We start from the raw sequence: 16,883 nt of genomic DNA, 5'->3' as shown, positions 1-16,883 counted from the left end.
AAAAACATCCTCAGTCCAACTGCAGAGGACCCCACTGCAGACTGAACCAAATAAATCTTGTAGGATACTACATGTAAGGAGACCAGTACACGTTCCATCACTGATGATGCTGCCTGCCGATAATGCGCTCACTGATGGCTGCCAGCTAAGATCTGATGTCAGCGCTGCTCCTGCTTATCGCACAACACTAGGCAAAGAATATAACCTTTCCACCCTCAGTCTGTCATCTGCTACGTGTAGATAATAAATGAGTGTTCATGTGAATTCATTAATGTTTTCAAGTCCTAGGGAAGTGAGTTATTAGTGAGTCACAGTAACTGACTTCGTGCCATTTCAGACTCTTCATCAGTGCTGAATGAAGTGCAACCAGATGAATCAACATAATGGTTGAACAAGGTCCTAAACCAGTGATCACCTTCACTGTGCCATGAAGGTGAAGTAAAGACAGTTTAAAGCAGACAGTACTGTGCCTATACTTGATAGGCACAACTTCGAGAGAGAGTTTTCATTGATGAAACTTTAACAATACTTATAGAATATCTACTCTGCACAATAAGCATTCTGGAATAAACAGAATCCAGATTTTATGATCGAGGTTTGTAAAACCTAGTTTGAACTATGGCTTGCAAAGGCAGTTACCCTACTAAAAGCGATATGTAGTCAACTTAAGTCATTCTCTAACTTCAGCTTGATTCTGTGGGTAATCTGCAATAATCAGAAAAATATGCTGGGGATCAGATGTTGTTCAGTGGCTAAGTCACGTCCAACTCTGTGTGACCTCATGGACTGTAGCAGGCCAGGCTCCAGATGAGATCAATACAATTTACAATACCTCATGAAATGTAGTTAGATAGTTCTAAGTTTGAGATGATCTGGCTGACTCTCTAGGATTTATAACACTACTTTGTCTTAATGTTATCAACAGCCAGGATATGTTAGGTCTTTGTATGTGGGGGATAAAGGTCCAGTGGCAGCACCAATACCAGCTGTCACAGGGAAAAGACCATAAAAAAATGTGAAAAACCCACAAAAACAACCACATTCCTTAGTGAAGAAGACTTAATTAAGGTTCCAGGGTACAGCATTTATCTACTTCGATAGATATGCTTTGAGGGGAGATTATTGCACATACACATATACCAGACTATTTATACATACACTCATTCCAAGTCACTTATTTGCCTTTCCCAAGCTATTTGACTGAGTTAGGCCAAACAGATAAAGATAAAATAACTGGCACTATCTCAGCTGTGCTGAAGAGCCAAATTTACTCTAAAAACTTTCACCTGAATCACCAAAGGCTGTAGAAAGACAAATACCTACGTACATTGGAATCACTAAAGATTTCTGAGTCTTCACATTCACAGCAAAGTAACGCTGCGGATTCACTGTCTTCCAGGTGAGAGCTCTGTAACACAAACGAGATTATTTCAGAGATCCAGATACTGGGGCCACAGCATGAGGAGAAAGACCAGCAGAAATCACTGTGTTGCTGTTAGCTTATAGGTGAGAAGCTGATTCTGATTAGTAACGGCTGTTTTGGAGAGAATAAAGCCAACAAGATGATTGGTTAGGAAAAGTGAGGCATGTTGGATTAGCCGAAGCATTTTCTGTGCTTTCCAACTGGGCCATGGGATGTCCTTTTTCTGTAAAGATGTTGCTACTAACCCTTCAGAGTATGTACTCTGGACTTCTTCCAGAACAGGGTAAGTTTGTGTTCACTTGTCCTCATATTCAAAGATATGTATAAGAAGACTGTTTAGAGACAGGCTTTCGAATGTAACAGAGTACACGATTAGGGGTTCGAACCACTAGCCTAGCCAGCCTCATTAGCCCTCTGCTAACAAGTGTTTATAAGGAGAGCCAAAAAACATGCCCTAGCCAAGTCCTACTGATATATGCCAGGAAACAATTTAAAACCTTTCTTCCACTCTCCAATCTCTTTTTCAAAATCTGTCTAGAAGACAGATAAGAAAAATGAGACAAAGGGGTGAAACAATTAGCTAGTAACAAGAGAATTTTTCCCTTATGACTAAAAGGAGCACACACACAAAAGCTCCAATTGTGACCTATTAAGTCCTTCTAATATTTGCTCTTTGGGTAACAGCTGCTGGAAACTTGAGTTATCCCTACATAGAGACGTATACACTTATGTCATCAAAACTTCACACTACTATATGATGCACCAATCTCACTTCTGTGTACAAATCCAAAAGAACAGAAATCAGGGTCTTGAAGAGATGTCTGCATCTTATTTTAAATGTCCTTACCACAAAACAAACAACAAAACCCCTAGGAGCCTAAGGAAACTTTTGGAGTTAATAGATATTATTACCTTGATTATCCATTGATGGTTTTCATGGATGTATGCACATGTCCAAACTCATCAAACTGGATATGTTAACTATGTCGAGTTTTTTGTTTATCAATCAGATCTCAGTAAGTCTATTAAACAAAAAAATTGTCACTATCTGTGGCTGAAACTTAATCATACACAACTACTTTATGGCTATCATGGTTGACTGATATTTTGTATTTTCAAAGCTGAGACTGTTTTGACTTGTAGAATACCTGCAGAGATGAGTGTTAGAGTACAGATAAACAGAGTAAAGTTCAGAGTTCCTACTTCTGGTAACTGCCTACTCCTGTTTTATTTCCTTCTTATCTTTTCCTACCCTGATCCTTTGCCTACTTTTGGGTTTTGTCCTTACAACCAAGTCTCATATTCCATTTCTCCTCTCATCCTCTTTCAGAAAGTAAACAAACAATTAAATATTTAAAATCATTTTTAGGTCTTGCAAATGCAAAGTCTCTTTCTTACTCCTTTGCATTTTGGAGGGGGAAAAATAAGAATATTTATTCTCCTTTGTCTTAAAAAAAATCAGTCTACAAAATATGTGACTACTTCTGAAAGTCATATTAGAAAAGCTAATGCATTAATAAATAACAAACAAAATATCTGAAGGAAAAAGGCAGAGATCAAAGCTGCTTTCAATTCTCCCAAATTCCTTATATCACAACAGATATAATATAGATGATATCAAGCATATCAAACATGGTTTGTCACTGTCAAGAGAGAAAAAGTACACATTCAGTTCAGTTCAGTTCAGTCGAGTCCAACTCTTTGTGACCCCATGAATCGCAGCACGTCAGGCCTCCCTGTCCATCACCACCTCCCAGAGTTCACCCAAAATCATGTGCATCGAGTCTGTGATGCCATCCAGCATCTCATCCTCTGTCGTCCCCTTCTCCTCCTGCCCCCAGTCCCTCCCAACATCAGGGTCTTTTCCAATGAGTCAGCTCTTCGTGTAAGGTGGCCAAAGTACTGGAGTTTCAGCCTCAGCATCAGTCCTTCCAATGAACACCCAGGACTGGTCTCCTTTAGGATGGACTGGTTGGATCTCCTTGCAGTCCAAGGGACTTGCAACAGTCTTCTCCAGCACCACAGTTCAAAAGCATCAATTCTTCGGTGCTCAGCTTTCTTCACAGTCCAACTCTCACCTCCATACATGACCACTGGAAAAACCATAGCCTTTAATCCTAATTACACTAGTTGATGATTTTTAGGTTTTCATCTTGTATATATTGCAGCATGGTTACATGAGCTCTTCCAAAATGACCTTTTAAGAAAGAGGTTCTTTTATATAAAAGGGACTATTGGCCATTAAAAAACTGAATTTCTGCCATTTGTAACTACATGGATAGACCTGGAGTGTATTAATGTAGACAGAGAAAGCAAATATTGCATATAACAAAACAGAGACTCACAGATATAGAAAACAAACTAGAAGATTACCAGTAGAGAGAGGGAGGGGAGGGGCCAGATAGGAGTATGGGATTAAAAGATACAAATTACCATATATAAAGTAGATAAGAAACAAGGATATATTGTACAGCACAGGGAAATATAGTCAGCACTGTGTAATAACTTCAAAGGAGTATGAGCTATAAAAGTATTGAATCACTATGCTGTACATCTGACACTAATATTGTAAATCAATAAATTTCTATATTAAAAAAGTACGAGGTCCTATAATGACATCTGCATTCCTAAAGTTATTTTAAGACTTCCCTACATACTTATTAATTGAAATTCAATTAACTGCTTATGACAATTGATAGAAACTCCTACATATTGAGGTATGTGGAAGTCATTCTGGCTTGTACACGATTTAACTGGAATTTTATGCTAACTAAACAGCCTGTTCGTGGCCTATCAAACATACATTGTACATCTGCTTTAATCATTAAAAAAAAATAAGGTGCACTGACCAGAAGTACAGAATGTCCATGTTAAAAATAAAGATTAAATGCCTTCCTTCCAATGCTGGTACTCCCTTAATGATAAGAGTTCCTTCCCAGGAGCCAAGGCCATATTGACTGGCTGTATACATGCTGATTTGTTTTTGTTTTTTTAAATCTTGAAGAAATGTGTCTCTGACTTGTCTAATTTTCCTTGTTCTGACAAGGTATAAACCTATGCTGAAACCCATGCTCCTCTGGAGTGGTTCCTCACAGTTCTCTGCGAGGCTGTCTTTTCGGCTATAGCCCTCAGTTTGGCTGAAATCAAACTTTTTTATTCCTATTATAGGCTATTTATTATTTCCACTGACAATATAAAGAGTTTATTCTAAGAATGAATGTTTAGGAACTCTATTAATAATATAATTTAGCATATAATTAAGAAAAATGAGAAAAAAATGTATGATTATCTAAATAGTTAAAAGACATTTGATAAAATTAAAGGTCATTTTTGGCTTCAAACATTTTTACTAAGCTAGGAATAAAAGATGTTTCCTTAAACTCAGTCCCCAGGTGAGTTTAGTTTACATCTAGTACTTCTCAGGTGGGTAGGCCCTTCTCAGGTGATCTTGCCTGAATTTCATGTTGTAGGAAGTCCTCCAGTGTTTCTTCTAACATGACAACAGTGACTGTGCTGAGTTTGTAGTGCAGGCATCAATTTTCTTTTCCCTTCTTTTTCATCTTTCCTTCCTATCTTCCTTTTTACAATATTCCTTTGGTCATTTTTAGTAGGAATTTTGAAGACAATAGAGTCAAACTGTTATTAATATTCTTGCATTGGAAGTATCAAGCCCAAATCTTAACTGAGTTTATATCCTGATTCTGTCACTTACTAGTCACGTGATGTTGGACACATTAATTAATCTCTCTAAGCTCAATTTCCTCACCCATAAAAATGGGCACAACAATAGCATCTATCTAATAGGGTCACTGGAAAAATTGTATGAGAGATGATATAAGAAAAACATAATTTAGCTACTCATGTTGGTAATACTACTGCTGCCAATAATAATACATATAACTAAAGTAATAATAATCTCCACCCTGAAAGTGAAACACTTACACATTTGGGCTAAGTTTTCTTTCAAAGGAACTTTTGCCATCGAGGGAAATTTTGTTTCTACAAAATTTTAAGTGTTTTACTTCTAAATCCAGACAAATTTGCATTCCCTACATAACCTTGAAGTATTGGACTCACAATGGGTATTCAATACCACTTATCGTACCCCTACTAAGAACTAATAAGCACTTTACTTGGTTCTAGATTAGCTATAGTAAAACTCCAAACAAAAGGGAAAGATAACTGAACAGGTTCCAAAAATAGTTTTTAGCTTATATGGAGATGCAAAAACCACAAAGATAAGGATATGGCTCTGTGGAAATATAGCCCTTTGGCCAAGTATCATTTGGAGAAAAACAAGGGCTAACACTGCAGGTAAGGAAAACATTCATATATACAAGAAATTTCAATTTGGAACAGCTTCTGAGCAACAATTACAGTAATAAAATGTTGCAATCTTTATATGGAATGTATGATGCAAAGTCTCATGTACTAAGGAGGATGTTTTGAAGCCTGTTAACTTGTGCAGTTACCTAACAACTGGCAAGCAGAAGTCTTAAGAAATAACCCCACAAGAGCCCAAACTTGTTTGTACTGTTGTCTCTTTTATTCTATTTTTGTTACAGGTTATGTGATTTTAAGAAGCAGAAAACATTTATGATTATTATATTTTTACCTTTCCTTTTTTCCTTTTCTCCTCCCAACTTTTTAAGGGGCTCTAATTAAGTGAATAAATTGCAGTTGTTCTTAAAGAACTAGAGACTTCGAAAATATACTTTCAGAAAGTAAAACACATGTGTGCCCTAAAACCTGATGACCACTTGGGGGCTAAGAGCTTTTCACATTTAAAGGTCAGGATAAGAAATAGGTCTTACTTATCCTGACATTGAAGTGTAACTAGATTGAACAAAGCAATCTTGTAGCCTAAAGATGCGGTGGCTCAGTCACCTGCAATGTCTGAGCCACCTGCAAAGTCTGCCTGCTGTGCAGAAGATGCAAGAGACATGGGTTTGATCCCTGGGTCGGGAAGATCCCCTGGAGGACGGCATGGCAACCCACTCCAGGATTCTCGCTTAGGAAATCCCATGGACAGAGAAGCCTGGCAGGCTCCAGCCCATGGGGTTGCAAAGAGTCAGACATGACTGAAGTGACTGAGCACGCACACACTTACAGAGGACCCAGCTGAGAAAACCTTCTCTGCAGTCCCTAACCCCAACTTACACATTTAAAACCATTCTTTTTTCTCCTTTTAAAAAACTGCATTCCCATGACTTATTTATTTTAGAAGTTTGCACCTTTTCACTCTTTCACCCATTTTGCCCACTCCCTGCTTCTGGCAACTATCAATCTGTTCTCTGTATCTAAGAACTTAGTAAAAACATTATTTTAGTATGTACGTGGTAAACAAGATTCCGAAGCTGTTGGAGAATATTTTTCTTCCCATCACTGTCCCCCAGACCTCCTAGTTCTCTACAACCCCATTCCCAGAAGTATTCACTACATTAGTTTCTTGGGTATCTTTTCAGAGATATACTGTACACATACCTGTTACATGTGTACTTATCCTTTCTCTAAAGCACACAATGGAAACACACTGCATCTATTTTTCTGTTATTGCTTTTTAAACTTACCTTTGTTTAAAATGTTTAAAACTGTGGTAAAATAAAATTTATCATCTTGAACGTTTTTAAGTGTAGAGTTCACTAGTGTTAAGTATATTCACATTGTTGTTAACCAATCTCTGGAACTTTTTCATCCTGCAAAACTAAAACTCTATACCCATTTAAAAAAAGTACTCATTTCCCCCTCCCATAGTCCCTGGCATCCACTATTCTACTTCCTGTTTTTATGACTTTGATTACTCTAGATACCTCTTATAAGTAGAATCATACAGTGTGTGTCTTCTGAGACTGGCTTGTTTACACTTAACATAATATCTTCAAGGTTCATCCACATTTGCAGCATGCATTAGTATTACCTTCCCTTTTAAAGCTGAATAATATTCCATTGTATGTATATGCCACATCTTGTTTATCCACTCATCAAGCAAAGGACATTTACTTCAAGATTTTGATGGCTCCATGATATTCCATTGTATATTAATAGATGTTCCATAATTTAGTTAACCTCCTATTGTCAGATTCAGGTAACTTGTATTTATTTTCTCATTTGCTATATTATCACAAACTTGATGACTTAAACAACACAAATTTATTCTCTTATAATTGCAGGGGTCAGGAGTCCGAAAATCAGAGTGATGGCCAACCCATGATCCTTCTATAGACTCTAAGGTAGTGTTATGGACTGAAGTGTGTCCCCCTCCCCACAAATTTATACGTTGAAGTCCTAATCCCAAGTATCTCATAATGTGACTGTATCTGGAGAAGAGGTAATTAAATTAAAATGAGGTTATTAGGGTGGGCTGTCATGCAGTATGACTGGCATCCTTAGAAGAAAATCAGGACACACGTACACACAGAGGAAAGATCATCCGCAGACAGAGAAGACAGATCTACAAGTCAAGGAGAGAGGCCTCAGAAAAAAAAATCAATCCTGCTAACACCTTGATCTCCGACTCCCAGCTTCAGAACTGAGAGAAAATACATTCCTGTTGTTAAGCCGCACTTGTTAGTTATGGCAGCCCTAGGAGAAGCCAATGGCACCCCACTCTAGCACTCTTGCCTGGAAAATCCCAAGGACGGAGGAGCCTGGTGGGCCACAGTCCATGGGGTTGCTAAGAGTTGGACAAGACTGAGCGACTTCACTTTCACTTTTCACTTTCATGCATTGGAGAAGGAAATGGCAACCCAATCCAGTGCTCTTGCCTGGAGAATTCCAGGGACGGGGGAGCCTGGTGGGCTGCCGTCTATGGGGTCGCACAGAGTCAGACACGACTGTAGCGACTTAGCAGCAGCAGCAAACTAATACAGACAGAATACGCTTCCTTGTCTCTTCCAGTGTCCAGAAGCAATCTGAATTTTTTGGCTTGTGGCCCCTTTTCTCCATCTTTCAAGTTAACAAAAGCAGGCTGAGTATTTCTCAGATCACATCAGTCCAGCCTCTTCTCTGTCTCCCTCTTCCACTTATTAATTATCCTTATGTTGACACTGTCCCCTACTCTGATAACCCAGGATAATCTGCCTACTTTAAAGTCATCTGATTAACAACCTGAATTCCATCCAACTCTAATTTCCCCTCTTTACCATGTAACATAATATATTCCAGGTTCACAGATGACAACTCTTTTGGGGGAGCTCATTTTTCTTTTGCCTACCACAGAATCTTCTTTTCTGCAACTTTTATTGGGTCTTAGAATTTTTACTGTGTTTTAGAATTTAATATTCACATCAGAATAGTGGGAAACACAAAATCAAGCGACCAAGCAACACTGGTGCTATCTACTGCACTGGTGAAAAACTTCGTTTGGTTTGGGGAGTTCCCTGGTGGTCCAGTGGTTAAGGGGGCTTCCTTGATAGCTCAGTTGGTAAAGAATCCGCCTGCAATGCAGGAGACCCCGGTTTGATTTCTGGGTTGTGAAGATCCGCTGAGAAGGGATAGGCTATGCACTCCAGTATTCTTGGGCTCCCTGGTGGCTCAGCTGGTAAAGAAACCAACTGCAATGCAGGAGATCTGGGTTTGATCCCTGGGTTGGTAAGTTCCCCTGGAGAAGGGAGAGGCTACCCTCTCCAGTATTCTGGCCTGGAGAATGCCATGGACTGTATAGTCCATGGGGTCACAAAGAGTTGAACACGGCTGAGCGACTTTCACTTTCATTTCCAGTGGTTAAGACTCTGTGCTTCCATTGCCAAGGGCACAAGTTTGATCCCTGGTGGGGGAATTTATCCTATATGCCACTCAGGTGCAGCCAAAAAAAACAGTCAGCTTTTTTTTTTTTAAGTATATAGCACATGTACTTCAATAAAAGCTATTTAAAAAAAAAAGTTCAGTTTTCCAAGTTGTGCAGAAAAACCCAAATGAAGTTTCTAGCCAACCCAATATTTTGCACTTAAAGAGGATCTTAAAAACTTAGCAACAACAGTAGAATATTTGAAATGGTTTTTTCTGGATGAGGAATTGGATTTGATCCAACCACAGTATTTTACACAGGCCTCTTTATAATCAATAGTACACATTTGCAAGATAATTGCCTAGTATTAAGGATATAATCCATGGCCAGTAATAATTAGACTGAGTCAACCTGACAGTTTAAATTGGAGTGAACTGGTGGTTCCTTCTTCTAAGTATCCATAGTTCCCTGCACATACATTTTCTAACCCTTACCTCACTCTACTGTAGTTATTTCTATACATATTGCTTCTCTCTCGCTAGAAGGGGGATCTTCTCAAGTTGTATCTCTAGAGCCTGGCACAGAATAACATTCAATAAATGTTCAATGAATGAGTAAGTGACTTAGCATTAGTCATCACAATTCTTCTTTGTTGCCAATAGCAATAATACAAATTAAGATGAGCTAAAATCTTTGTGTATAGTTCTGGTTAAGAGACCAATAGTCTTCACAACCCTAAACACATGATGTTTGTTCTTTAATTAGTCATAGTAGTAACAGCTCTTACTGAAGAGCCAACTGTTACATGAGACACTGCCTTCCTTGGGCTCCAAGTCAACATGGAGTCTTTAAGCCAAAAGAGCATCTCCATTTCTCAGAGCTACTTAGCAGGCTGGCTTGTCAGTGGCTGAGACTGTCCAAGGATTCATGCCACAGGACTTCCTAACTCTGGCTTGCAGTTAGTCCATTTCATCTGCAAAGGTACTGCGGCTCTCTACACTCTTTGTATCTAATTTACAGCCCTTGATATAAGCATCACAGGCTCATTTTGCTATCACTTCTCCTTTCAGAAATAATCTCTCAATCTAAATTTTCACCATCCTTCAAAGCACCACTCAAATCCCAGAATTTCAGGAAGCTTCAAAATGATGACTTCAGCCTCACTTATCTCCCTCTCCTCTGAGCCTTCATGGGCTTGGTAGGGGTTAGCAAACTACAGCCCGTTTTAACATGACCGGTAAGTTAAGAATGGTTTTCACATTTTTAAATGGTTGTTTTGTTTAGAGAAGAGGCGAAGAAGAATATGCAACACAGACCATTTAAGGCTGGCAAAACCTAAACTTTTACTGTCAGGCTTTTAGCAAAAGTTTAGAAAAAGTTTGTGGATCCCCGGATGACAAACCGGGGCTTCCCTGGTGGCTCAGTGGTAAAGAGCCCACCTGCCAATGCAGGTGACACTAGTTCAGTTCCTGTGTCCGGAAGATCCCCTGGAGCAGGAAGTGGCAACCCACCCCAGTATCTCTGCCTGGGAAATCCTACAGACAGAGGAGCCTGGCAGTCCATGGGGTCACTAAAGAGCTGGACATGACTTATCGACTAAACAATAACAATAATGATAAATTGCCTAGAACTGTCTCTAATCTTTCTATGGATCATAGTTTTATCTCCCTGTAATTTTATTGAGATATAACTGACATATAACATTAGTTTAAGACATATGGATATTCTGTAGATCTAGGTTTTGCTTTTAATTCTCTGAATATTCACTTATGATAGTATTTCAGATCCTCTGCAAATGCCACGTGACTTGTACTGGCAAATCTGCACCCTCACACAGATAATTTGAATATATTTTTTTAAAGCCCACCAAATCCTGTGATCTCCACAAAGTTTGGTTTCTTTTATATTCTTTTCCTGATATGACCATCTGTCCTACAAGGAGATGTTTCTGAAATAGAAAAATCTCTATTTTGCAAAAAGCAGTAATTCTCAAAGTGTGGTGCCCAGAACACCGGGCGATGCCTCACTTGTGAACTGGTTAGGCTCCATTCTAGACCTACCAAATTAGGAAATTTGGGGTTAGGACCCAGAAATGTGCTTTTTAACAAGCCCTCCAAGTGATTCTGATACACATGAAATATATGTTAAAGTCTGAGAGCCAGTGAACTAAAGTATTTGCATCTGTAGATAGCACTTAAATCACTGCTTTAGGTCCAGAATGATGGAATCATACCACTCCAAAACTAACTCTTGATAGCAAAACCAACAAAAGGAAAGTGCTAAGGAAGGAAAGTGGACAGTGAAACAAACAGTTATTCATATGCACAGGTTATTCAACTTACCACCTGTATTCAATGAATGCCTATGTAAGGTAACTAAGCTTAGGCACTATGATGGATTATGAAAAGTAATCACCCACAGAAGTAAGAACAAATTAATAAACAAGTAGTAAGTTCATAAACACAGACAAAAGCAAAGAAGCTGGGGGCTGGGGTAGATGCTCAACCTTTGCTGCAAGCCCACAGAAAGAATGAGAGTTGCAGCTGCAATTCAGAACTTCAAGACTGGAATCTCAAGATACAAAAGAAAACTTTTGGATTTATGTCTCTAGTTGCTAGTTAAGTGGCTCAAAAATTGATATGTAATCTATAGAGACTAGTGTGTCTCAATTTAGGCAAACCAAATATTCTATTATTTCCCATTTTTGGTTAGGCTTCTGCTACTGACAAATTAGCTGCTTATTCTCCTCCTGTTCTGTGTAGGAGTTAAAAAAAAAAACAACCCAATTCTGACAACTTCATGAGCTGACAGCAGGCTAACAAAACAAGGAGGTACAGAAAGCTTAACTCCACATCTGCCGAAAGCATACAATTCTTGTCGACCCCCAATTATTTGTAAATCATCCTGCATATTATCTTATAGCCTCTAACACCTAAAAATTCTAATTTTTTATTTCTCTCCTCAGACCAATGTATGAGCACTCTTTGTGGTTTAAATACAATTATTAATCACACCAATCCCTCCCCCTGCTACACACACACTTAAAATTTTTTGTGTGTAGCTTAATTTGAAACCTGGGCTATGACAGTGAATTGGGTTTTAGAGATGCTAATGTGTATACCGTGTAATATGACCACTGCAAGCTTCTGCAGAGTGTGCATAGAGGTGAAGCTCTTTATTCCTTTGGGGAATGCAGGTTTAAAGAGTAAAGACAAAGCTATTTCAGAGAAAGTAGGGGAATTCAGGAAACAAGAGGAATTTGAAGACAAGAAGACACTGAGTAAGAAAGGAGAGAAAAGCCTCCTTGGACAATTGTCTGGGGATGTGTGCCAGGAAAGAAAGATTGCTGTTACCGAGACAGAGTCCTGAGACATTACCAAGTCAGGTTTCAGATGATTGTGAAAAGAACAGTTTTTACTGAGAACCAAGGATTAGACCTGTTTCCCAGTAAGCAAAGAGCTTGATTCCTTCTGCAATAAATAAGAGAACTAAAATATTTAGCTCTAGTACTGGAGGAAGAATCTAGGTTGATAGCAAGGAAGGCTAGAGATACCTAACAGGCTGAACTGGGAGTAAAATAAGCCATGATTTGTAATTAATTTCCTATATAGCATTCTGGCCACAAGATCTTCACAATGCACAAAGGGAATTTTTGCATTCTGATTGATAAACTGGACTATGATGAGAGAAGCTGCCCAGAAGCTGAAAGGTTGTACACCTCAGGTTATCATCTTCCGAATAAATTCTCTCTAGATAAATAGTTACACCAACAGTTCAAACTATCCAAGAGGAACATCACCTGAATATCATTTTGGAGCTCTTCTTTCTTGATCCAAACTCTCAACATATGCTAAAATAAATAACTTTCAGCTTCAGGTATGGCAAAGGTAGGGCTTACCTGTCACGATACTTGTATTCAAAAAGCTGTTTAAAGGCAGTTCAGTTCAGTCGCTCAGTCATGTCTGACTCTCTGTGACCCCATGGATTGCAGCACGCCAGGCTTCCCTGTCCATCACCAACTCCTGCAGCTTGCTCAAAACTCATGTCCATTTAAAGGCAAGAGAAGACCAATTACGGAATCTGTCCTAATCTTTTTCTCTTCCGTCCCCACATTTCAGCAGCTGACATCATAGTGAGATTGCCAAAGTCCTTGGGGAAAACTCATATAGATCAGAGATAAAGTGATCACATCATCTTGTTTCCACCAGAGAATTCTGAGAGGGGTCCCTATCACATACTAGTCATGGGCCTGTGGAGTCCTCCTCACTCCTCTCAGTGAGGAAAAAAGACTTTTCAGCCCCTCTCATCCAGCATCACAAAAAATAATCTGGAAAAATGGGACTTTGTGGAGGGCTAATAGCAGCTCAGAGCTGACTACAAGTTGAGCAATGAAAGGAAACAAGCAGAGAGATGAGAGTGGAAATGTCTCAGAGATTCCAGACGTAAAACAGCAATGCTCCAGAGCCAGAAGAGAAGCTGGAGGGAAGAACCCATCAAAGAAAGATGGCATGTCTCTGAGTTCAGTTTCTACTTTAGAAAAAGAATTTTAGAAATCAATTCAGAAATTGCTTCATGAGCCAGAGATTCCAGGGCAATGGTCAATACCCAGGGCGTCTTATCTCCTAAACCACAATTGGAAGACATCTTAAGAGCCACTGTGAGAAACTCTCCAAAGCTAAAGTGATCCAGGGGATCCAATAACAAAGTGTCTCCTACAATCAATTATGTTGGTCACCCTAAATCCAAGCCAGTGTGTTAGCTGCTCAGTCGTGTCCGACTCTTGTGACCCTATGGACTGCAGCCCACCAGGCTCCTCTGTCCATGGGATTTCCCAGGAAAGAATACTGGAGCGGGCTGCTATTCCCTTCTCCAGGGGATCTTTCTGACCTAGGGATCAAACCTGGACTTCCTGCATTGCAGGCAGGTTCTTTGCCATCTGAGCCACCAGGGAAGCCCAAACAAGCCAACCATGCCTTAAAGAGGAGACTGCTGGTTAGTCAAAGCTCACATCTGAGGGTAGGGCTCCACCACCAGCCACAGGGCTATCCCCTCGCAGTAGTCCTCAATCCAGATGAGTTGGCTTCTAAGGTCTCATAGTCAAAGAGCGTTTCCACTGGGATACGCTATCTCCAGAGCGTTTCCACTGGGATCACAGCAGTTTTCCAGGTGCTGTGTGTCCTTATGGAGGCCAGAGGGAAACACCTTGGGTCCTTAAGCTTCAGGCCAAAGGGAAGAGCCAGGACATGGATTTTGCCCCAACTGACAGAAGCAAGGATACTAGAGACTCAAAAGAGGAGAATATCAAGGATGAATGCAGGATTGGGGAACTCACAAGGGAAGAGTTACTCTGCCTAGGCCAGGGGGTTAGAGACCCTTGTGAATAAAACTCTCCAGTTACTTTCTCAGAAGGGAGTTTTTCTGAAAAGACACTTGCAGGGAAGGATGAGTTGCTTTTGACAGTGGCTTTTTCTTAAGAGTAGAGGCAAAGTGCAAGGAGGTCCCCCGTAGAAATCAAAGTCCACATCAACCTCTGCACAGAGCCCAGGCCCAGTTGAAACCGCAGCCCTTTATCTATCCCTGGGCAGCAGGAACAGGTACTAAAGCACTAGAATGTATGATAGTCGTCATCCTGATCCTAGAGAAAACCTGGAGCTTATGCATGGACTTCTTGCATGGGACATGTCAGCACAAGGAGACCTCCAGGCCCATGCAGGGACCCTAAGCAAACCAAAGTGACAAGTGCCATGTCTTATACCTCAGTCAGATTCTGACAGCCACAGTTATCTGAGCCTGATCTGGACTGGCAGAAATAGGGATATTCCAGCATAAAATCCTCTCCTAGGAGAAAAATTTCTCTAAAAGAAAACATTAATTCCATGTAAAGAAATATCTTAGTTCTCATGTTAACATATCCTCTAAAGATGATGGAATCTGTTTCTCATAACCAAGGAAATTCTTTTCAATATACTAGTTTCTTCTAACTGGGGAAACAAAAGTAAACAAACAAGCAAAAGCTTGAGAAGGCTTAGACTGGGGAGTTGTCCTAGGCCCATTTTGTTATTTTCACTATTCCTGTTTTCTAGATGGAGAATAATGGTACGAGAACACTGGTATTCTTGATTGGTATTTAAACCAATCTTAGAAAATTATTGTTTATTGTATTGCATATTAGAAAATTATTGTTTAAAATACAGTAATTTACTATCATCCCTTTGCCACAACAAAATAATCCCATTAGAAAGGGCACCAGCCCATCAAGAAATGCAATGGAATCTTACACCCTCCAGAAACTTCAAATCATTTTCTGTAAGTCCTCAAATCAATGTTAATTAGCTCATATGGATGTCAAAGGTATGTGGTTAAAAAGATTCAAAGTAAAAAATCCCCCTACTGTAGTGTGACATTCCCACTGGGATTACAAAACAAAAACCTCCACTAAGTAAAACCCAAATTTTAAGGCCCCACTTAAGTAGAAATCAGACTAGAAAATAAAACTGAATATAACTTCTTCCGATTAAAAGTTTCTAATTTCAAATTACTGAAGCAATGCCCTTCCTTCTCTAATCCTCGAATAACTACAAATTGAAATAAATGGATAGACCGCTCTCATGTTCTGAAGTTAACTGTCTGCTTAAAAGATAAGAAACATTTTTATATTTTGATAAAATAAAAATGCAAAATAAAAGGTCACTTGTGGTTCATAAAAGTCCCTTCTCTGAGGACTGTTCATAATTTACATCTAGCCAAGTAACACCACTCAGTATACCCAGCTTCCTCAATTCGGAACAGTAAATGAAGAAACTTAAAAATTTTCTTACTGAAACAGTTATACAGGTTTCTGTGTACGCTGTAGCATTAGAGTTTGAGTGACAGATTTCCTTAGACAATTATTTCCTACTTACTCCTAAATCCATGTTGTTGCTTAGTTGCGAAGCTGTATACAATTCTTTTGCGACCCCATGGACTGTAGCCTGCCAGGATCCTCTGTCCATGGGATTTTCTAGGCAAGAATACTGGAGTGGGTTGCAATTCCCTTCTCCAGGGGCTCGTTCTGACCCAGGGATTGTACCTACATCTTCTGCTTGGCAGGCAGATTCTCTACCACTGAACTACCAGAGAAGCCCTTCTTAAGTCTATATGGGGCCTCATAAATTTGCCATTTCCAGCACTACAGAATCTTGAGAAGGAAGTAAGCAAGTACTTCCTTTGAAATTCTGAAAGTTCTGGTGTGTTTAGGGGGAAAGTATAGTTACTTTCTGTCCCACTTGGCCAAAGGGCAGCTGGGAATCTCATGTTCTTCCTGCAAGCCCCTTGGCAACAAATCACAGTGGGTAAATCTCCCCAAAACACAGTAATAAACCAGCTTCAACTCTTTTTTTTTTTTTTCAAACTGCAGGCTGAGAGAACAGCTTGTGAAATCAATTCAGTGATTTGCAGCAACATAGCTTTTTTTTTTTTTTTAAACTGGAATAGCACAGAAAATATCAGAGTACACTGGGCGAAAGAAGACAAAGAACTGTTTCATGAAACTTCTGTTTTAGATATGCATGCAAGAACACCTACAAAAGCATACCAGGTCATAATGTAAAATGTGTTTCTTACTGTGGATCTCAGTCATAAGAATTTGAAAGCTACTCCTCTAGTCTACAAGTTTCATGAGGAAAAAGATCAAGTGTACCTAATTCCCTCATTCTATATACCCAACAACTACACATAGGGCCTGGTATTTATAAC

General features: G+C 39.4%; 1 protein-coding gene across 1 annotated transcript in view; it reads right to left on the bottom strand.

Moving 5' to 3' along the window:
* The window catches only part of SSH2 (slingshot protein phosphatase 2), a 238,596-nt gene that overhangs the window by 174,389 nt on the left and 47,324 nt on the right, over positions 1-16,883 (bottom strand). The window contains exon 2 of the mRNA XM_040243850.1: positions 1,328-1,408. Within this exon, the coding sequence (XP_040099784.1) occupies positions 1,328-1,408 (81 nt within the window). The remainder of the gene's footprint in view (positions 1-1,327; positions 1,409-16,883) is intronic.

Source organism: Oryx dammah, unplaced genomic scaffold, assembly GCF_014754425.2.
Source record: "Oryx dammah isolate SB20612 unplaced genomic scaffold, SCBI_Odam_1.1 HiC_scaffold_8, whole genome shotgun sequence".
NCBI lineage: Eukaryota > Metazoa > Chordata > Mammalia > Artiodactyla > Bovidae > Oryx > Oryx dammah.
Note: the sequence above shows the minus strand (reverse complement) of the source record. Positions and strands in the feature narration are given on the sequence as shown.